The sequence below is a fragment of the Oreochromis aureus genome, linkage group 3 (genome assembly GCF_013358895.1).
Source record: "Oreochromis aureus strain Israel breed Guangdong linkage group 3, ZZ_aureus, whole genome shotgun sequence".
NCBI classification, from domain to species: domain Eukaryota; kingdom Metazoa; phylum Chordata; class Actinopteri; order Cichliformes; family Cichlidae; genus Oreochromis; species Oreochromis aureus.
In genome coordinates this window covers 109,764,511-109,772,386 of record NC_052944.1, presented here as the reverse complement: position 1 = coordinate 109,772,386, position 7,876 = coordinate 109,764,511, and the positions used below count along the sequence as shown (strand labels likewise).

At 37.2% G+C, this 7,876-nt stretch overlaps 1 protein-coding gene across 1 annotated transcript; it reads left to right on the top strand.

The window, feature by feature from the left end:
* Nucleotides 1-4,700: 4,700 nt before the first annotated feature.
* LOC120435009 lies at nucleotides 4,701-6,965 on the top strand. Its single transcript, XM_039603715.1, has 6 exons — nucleotides 4,701-4,756; nucleotides 5,292-5,416; nucleotides 5,692-6,048; nucleotides 6,137-6,356; nucleotides 6,677-6,752; nucleotides 6,884-6,965. The coding sequence occupies exons 1-6, from the start codon at nucleotides 4,717-4,719 to the stop codon at nucleotides 6,963-6,965; spliced, it is 900 nt and encodes a 299-aa protein (XP_039459649.1). The 5' UTR covers nucleotides 4,701-4,716.
* Nucleotides 6,966-7,876: the final 911 nt, after the last annotated feature.

The following is a 7,876-nucleotide window of genomic DNA, read 5'->3' as shown; positions in this document are numbered from 1 at the left end:
ATATTAAACAAATATGTAAGACTGCTTTCTTCCATTTGCGCAACATCTCTAAAGTTAGAAATATCCTGTCTCAGAGTGACGCTGAAAAACTAGTTCATTCATTTATTACTTCCAGGCTGGACTACTGTAATTCTTTATTATCAGGATGTCCTAAAAACAAGCTGAAAAGCCTTCAGCTAATCCAAAATGCTGCAGCAAGAGTCCTGACAGGGACTAGAAAGAGAGAGCAGATTTCTCCTGTTTTGGCTTCTCTTCATTGGCTTCCTGTTAAATCCAGAATTGAATTCAAAATCCTGCTCCTCACATACAAGGTCTTAAATAATCAGACCCCATCTAACAACTCCGATTCTTTTGTCCCCATGATAAAACAGAGAAAACCCAACTCATAGTGGTCAAAACATTTTATATTCCTTTTTATTCAATCATCTTCCGGAAGAGAGAGACCCCTACACAGCCCAAACGCCAGTGGCAGGATCTCTGCCCAATAATACACAAGCAGTCATTTTATATCATCAGGGTATTATTTATGACGCCCCCTCATGCGTCAAAGCAGATTCAATACATGCAAGTTACAAAACCACAAATGTTCTGTCAGCAACTTGTGACACAGTCAGAAAAGAACATTCTCTCAGTCTCCACATCACTTACACTCTGCTTAGTTTCACTTTCTGGGTGCAAAAGCATGTAGTTTCCTGTCAAGAGTTTTGGCACAGAGTGTACTCAAAGTTGGGCCTTTCTTATATAACCCAATATAATCAGCATATAAGCATTTAAGATTATAAATTTAAACTCAACAGTTTAAAGTGATATAACTGCACCTGTAATAAAGGCTAATTGGGTGCCGATATGTTTAAACATCTGAATGCAATATCAATGCTGTAGATTATATTATTAATGCAATGGTAATGATGATAGTTATGAACAGTAGCAGTAAAACAATTTCTTTAATCCCACACATCTTATCTTAATGACCTTGTAGTACCATATCACCCTATTAGAGCACTTCGCTCTCGCTCTGCAGGCCTACTTGTTGTTCCTAGAGTATTTAAAAGTAGAATGGGAGGCAGAGCCTTCAGTTTTCAGGCCCCTCTTCTGTGGAACCAGCTTCCAGTTTGGATTCAGGAGACAGACAATATCTCTACTTTCAAGATTAGGCTTAAAACTTTCCTTTTTGCTAAAGCATATAGTTAGGGCTGGACCAGGTGACCCTGAATCCTCCCTTAGTTATGCTGCAATAGATGTAGGCTGCCGGGGATTCCCATGATGCATTGAGTTTTTCCTTTCCAGTCACCTTTCTCACTCACTATGTGTTCATAGACCTCTCTGCATCGAATCATGTCTGTTATTAATCTCTGTCTCTCTTCCACAGCATGTCTTTCATCCTGTTTTCCTTCTTTCACCCCAACCAATCACAGCAGATGGCCCCGCCCCTCCCTGAGCCTGGTTCTGCCGGAGGTTTCTTCCTGTTAAAAGGGAGTTTTTCCTTCCCACTGTCGCCAAAGTGCTTGCTCATAGGGGGTCATATGATTGTTGGGTTTTTCTCTGTATTTATTATTGTGCGATCTACTGTACAATATAAAGCGCCTTGAGGCGACTGCTGTTGTGATTTATATAAATAAAGTTGAATTGAATTAAGGAGCTCAGAAAGAAAAGTGTCTGGACTTTTTTAAGTTTCTTGAAGACATTTCATCCGAGAAGCTTCTTCAGTTTTACACTGTGTGCACAATTATTATGCCAGAACTATTTTTGAGGATCAATGTCATTATGGACCAAGGACAGTACTCTCGTTCTCCTGCAGAACAACTGTAGCTGTAATAACTGGATGAAGAGCCTCTGCTGGTTTAAAGAAGGAAGCTTGAGGCAGAGGTGAGGTGCAGACCAACCAGGCTTTTATTCAGCAACATTAACAGAAAGATCAGAAAAATAAAACTGTACAGCGCAGTGATGCTGACTGAAACCACAGCATTAAACTAAACAAACAGCTTATCTGATCATCTTTAACAACGTCTAATAAAACTCTACAAATAATAACAACTATTTAATCCTGTATTTCCTACACTGCAAAAAACGATTTTCAAGAAAGTAAAAAAACCCTTGTTTATGGACATTTTTTCTTATTTTTTGTCTAAAAAGAAAATATATTCTTAACAAGCAAGTTTTGCACAAGAAAATAAATCTTATTCTAGGAAAATATGTCTAACTTTTCCTTAAGAGGATTTTTCAGCTCATCTTGAGCTTTATTTACCAGTTACAAGGTATGAAAATGGTTTGGTTTAAATTCCAGAATAAAAACAAGATTATTTTTCTCATTTCAAGAGTAAGGCCACTTAAACAGCTGCTCAGTTTAAGAAATGTATTTATTGACACTAAAGTGTAATATAATTGCTGTCAAGTTTGACACAACATGCAGTACATGAACAAAAGCTGGAACTAAAAGCACATGATAAACATGAAATACAGGCCCATTTGAAAAACAGAAACAGCATACCTCATTCACTTTAGGCCAGGTCAAATAGATTAATAGATCAGCATCAGACAAGTATCAGTACACATATCTTCACTATGGCAATGCTACAATCACATTCAACTGTCAGATTTGATAGAAAAATCAACAACAAAACTGTCCAAAACAATAACCTGATAATACAGTTCATGCATGTAAAGCAGTGTACCTTTTATAAAATATCTGTTGAACTCATGTGTAGTCCAATTACATCACACAGGTAATATTTCATGACTGCATATGTCATATCTTTGTGTGTGAAACTGTAATATGGAGTGAAATCTATAAGATTATCAGCAGATATCAGTTCCGTTGCTTGTGCCATGTTTGGAATCTATCTTATATGACATGTAATCTCTGTCATAACAAATGGTATTGTGCTGCTGGAATTCAAAACAGTACAATGATGAATTGATCACATAGATATTTTTCACAAGCCCAAATATAGGTAAACCACTAGAACCAACAGTCGAGGTATCATTGTTGGTCTGGGATGGAACAAGGGGCCTTTGCGAGATATGGGCGCCATCATTGAAGCCAGAGTACAATGTGATATTACTGTCAAAAGTACCAAAATGTTGCTGGCACACACTGTCTGGATCATGCTGTATTGTGTTTTGCTCAATCACTGCATCTTCTCCTGAGTTCAGTCTGGTGTCTACAGCCGCATCCATTGTTGGCTGGCTTGTTGGCTGGTTTTCGACCACTGGATCAGTCCTGTAGGCCCACATGTTACTCAGACTTCTGTTCACCGCTGATGAGGGTTCCCTCCTAGAACTGCAATTGAGATTAATTGATTAGTTAAAGACATTAATTACAAGCTACACTGATAATTTCTAAATAATTCTATTCTGCAATTGATAATTTACTCTAAAATATGTATGTTTTCAGACTGAGTTTAATAAATTGTTACTAATTTAATGCTGATTGATATTTGGCAGCTTAACTGTACTTTAAAAGCTTTAAAAATCCTCAAAAACCTAAACCTGGAAAGCTAAACTAAAGAACAAAGGAAACATGGAAAATGTTGCAAAAACCTTACAACCTGGAGCAAGGAGCATGAGACATGAAAACCTGAGGGAGGGAACACGGATGACACATAGGATAAAATGCAGACGATCCGACAAAGAACAGAGGGAAGCACACACTAAATATACACACACACAGGGAAACGAGGAATTGGCAGACAGGTACAAAACACAGCTGACACTAATCAGATGAGAAGAGACCAGGGGGAAGCGCAACAGAATACACTGATGCAGGGCATGGGACTATCAAAGTAAAACAGGAATAAACATGAACATCAAACCAGGGACACTTGACTCAAGACAAGGGAGGCACGGAGAACACCTAAACACTGGAAATAATTAACAAATAACCAGGAAACTAACTGAAACAACGAATATTAATAAACACAAACAACGAAGGAGACTCTGGACCATGCCCATCGGTTTATTTAAAACAAAAGTTTAAAAAAATTTAAAATGCTATTTTCTCTATTAGGAGAAATTAAACACTCAGAAAATTCTTTATAAATAGATAGCATTGTTATGGATCATAAGAAATTAGCATTAACATATCTACTGTTAAGCTGTAAAAAGAAGTAGGAATCTAACATGAATACTTTATATGATTATTTACAAAGATATCAAAGTATATAGTCAGTCTCACCTTACAGATTTCTGTGTCCTAGTCGATCCGCTGCATCGTCCATTGCCAAGGTGGTCAGAGTGTGTTCCACGAATGTGATACCAAAATGAATTGTAAACACGATATTCTTTGACACATCCATCTATGCCACAAACTACACGGAAATCTGGACTATGGCTATGTGCAAAATTAATATGACTCAGTAAGGATCTGAGGGTCAGACCCACAAAAACGAAGCAGATAACACAGCGCCAAATCACTTTGTTTTACTGGTCTGTGAACCGTTTTTCCCATAAAGCCAAGATGACCAGGATTATTCCTTTAAGGGGTAGGAATAGTACCCACATGTCAGTATTTACTGAATATAATCTAACTAAATAGTCAAATCTTTAAATATATATAATTTTATAGATAAAAAGAGCGAACTAAAACCATTTCTGTACACAACCCCATACTCCTGAGTTGGTACAGTCCAGCTTCGCGCCTCAAATTTGAATTGCAGGATTAGTAATATTTTGGGGTCCGGGATACAGTGGTACAGTGTGAAGAAATTAAGGCAAGCTATGGAGAAACTGGACGAAATAACAATTGCCACCCTGAAAGGTATGTGACTGTTTTGTTTTTTCTGTTTTGTGTTCTGCTATGTTGCATGTTAAGTCGCTAGCATGGCAGGCTATACCCGGTTGTTAGCTTAGCTTGTGCGGTTAGCTTAGTTGTATTAGCATATTTAAATATGCTAGTGCTATTAGTTTCAGTGTCTGAGAATTTATTCAACAAGTGTGCAAAGTGCCATAATTTAATGCCAGTTTTACAGAAATTGTGGGAGTTTCAAATTTCCATTGGTGAAGTTATTTCATTATATACTTTAGCACAGGAAGTAAAAAAAAGACATTTATATGTATACACGTATATAATTGATGTATCACAAATATAATACTTTTTCCAGTCAATGGGAGGAAGGTAATTTAGAACCTGTGGAGCAGTCAGGCGGGAAGATAATGGAATAGAGTATTGTTTTTAAATGGTAAATATTAAATTATGTTTCTTATGTATCCTGTGTGTTACCCAAGCAAAGCTGTCAGCTGGCTTGCACATGAGGATAATGCAATGTAGTGATAATTGGAAACTCCTATTGCAGAAGCAAATGTTGGAGAAGACCTGCTCTCATCACTTTCACAAGATGACATCAAAGATCTGTTTCCTGGTCCTGAACATTTCCTCAGGCGTCGGGCTCTATGGCTTGCAGTGCACAAATGTGAAGAAGTAAGTTCTGTCCTATCGCTGTGTGACAAAACTGAGAACACACCAGTTTGTTTTATGCAGTTTCAAGTAATTCCACCAATACTCACTTAACAGATAAACAGTAGAATCTTCTTTAGTTTTGATTTAAATCAAGTGGCCTACACATTTATTAAATATGCATATTTTTTATTGTTCAACACTTTACTGATATTTTGTTGTACTTTCTTTCATGTTTAGAGACCTAAAGTTCTTGTGCAATTTTATGTGAAATTAGCCCTATGTACACTGTATTTTAGAACAAGACTGCTGCTGAAAAAACGCTAACAACTACTGGAGATGGTGACTTCTCCAGAGAGGAACCCAGCACTTCTAAGTTTGTGACTATGTCCAACCCAGAGTACATAGTCTTCACAGACAGTGAACTTGAGCAAGATCGACGTTCCTACTTTGAAAAGAAGCAGCTGGGGACAGAGTGTGCTGAACCTTTGTCAAAGGAACTCTTTTGTCGACTCGTAAGAAACACCATGACAAACATGATTTCGATAGCAAAAGCAGCTAAGGACTCCAGATACCCCAGCAAACATAAGGTTGATGCCATGGCAAAGCGATTGATGGAGTACTACCCAATGCTTAAAGAAACGTGTGGTGAGTGGGTAAGTAGCATTTGCTCAATACCACTCTGTGTTAACCATGAGTGATGTATCTTATCATCTTTTAATTTTTACCATTTGTACCTGTTAGGAGCATGTTGCTAAAAAGCTAATGAAGAGACTCTCCAATGTCAAAAGTCCAAGGAAGGGCAAAAAACCTCCCGCGAAGAAGCCAAGAAAGGATGGGAATGAAAGTGTTGCAAAAAGTGACAGCAGTGGGGAGTCCAGTGCATCAACTATTATTCTAGATAAATCACCAGTTAGATCCATGGGCACCCCAGTGCACCACCAGGATGGCAGTGATGAAGAATGTAAGTATAATATAATGCACCCTCTTATTACACCCTGAGTGTAAATGTGGTTTGGACTATACTTTTTTTTTTTCTTAAAAATTCTGCTAACAATGGAACACAACTACTTCACTGTTTATCTTGGAATCTTTGCGTTCCATTTAATAGTGACAACTTGACAGGATGAATGAATAATTTTAAGATAGGTGGTTAGTTAATTTGTTGATCTAATTTACAGATGTATTTTGGTATTTTTGTTTTATTGTTTTGCACCAATAACAGATATATAAAGCCTTACTGTGGCAATAAATGATTTACACACCTCTGCTCTGTGTGTTTAGCTGGTTCAGCTGACTTCTTTGACAGCCAAAAAACCCAGGCAAGACACTACAAGACACTTCAAGAAATATTCTTAAAGTTCAGATCCCCATAACATGTTGATGTTAATAAAACTTACAAAAAAAATTGATCTATTTTAAACTGTAATGCAACTCAAAAATTGTGTTTCTTACGGTCTTGTTCTAATTCTCTTTTTGTCTGTCATGTAGACTTCAGAAGACCCTGAAGGCTACCTGCGCCAGCGACCCCTGGCTTGTCCAGTTCTGCTTGTCTCTGAAGGCAACTGCATGATAGCAGTTGGAACCACACCGGTGAGCACCTTTGACCGGAAGGATCTTAATGAGGGACTGCTCTATCTGATGGCATATTACTATGCCCTCCACCTCACATATCCAAAGTGCATTTCCACGCTGCTGTCTGTCTTGCAAACTGAAATACTCAAAGACTCCATCCATGACCGAGATTCAACCCCCTCTTACAGGAAGGCGCTTGGTGAGTGGAAGTCATTCATTGAGTGAGTCTCTCAGATGACAGACATCCATCTGCCTTGTTTATCAGACTCAGTGTTAGTCAGTGAGGTTGTTTTTTTTTTCTCTAGAAAAGTTGTTCAAATGTAAAACACATGTTTGTTTGTGTGGTCGTTAAACTTGTTCTTCTAAAACGTTATGTAATATAGGATTTGAAATAGTGATTGTTTTAAGCTTCAACAAAATTTATTTTTGATACCAGCCATGAGTGTGTTATACTGTTATTATTCATGTTAAGAGTATCTGGAATATGCACTTCTTATATTGGCCATGTTACACAGTACCCTGCTGAAATGTAGGTAATTTTAGACATGATTCTGCTGGAACAGACCCATTGCTGTGTCAATAAAAGCGCAAAAACTAAGAGTGCTTTTGCTGTCTTAATTTAAGATGAATTCCCTTATTTTTAGTAGCTTTTTGAAGCGATGGTGTCTTATTCTCAGGAATTTTTGCTGATTATTGTTCTCAGAGTCGAAACATAATTCTTATACTTAGCTCAATCAAGAAAGAAACAATTCAGTTTTAAGAAAATTTGTCCTATAGTAAGTTTTTTTTTTATGTGAAAAATCTAAATTAAGGTGTAGAATCTTAAAGTAAGCAAATAATTCTTGAAAACAGCTTGTTCAAGAAAGCATAATACTCATTTTAGGTACAGATTTTCTAAATATCAAAGTG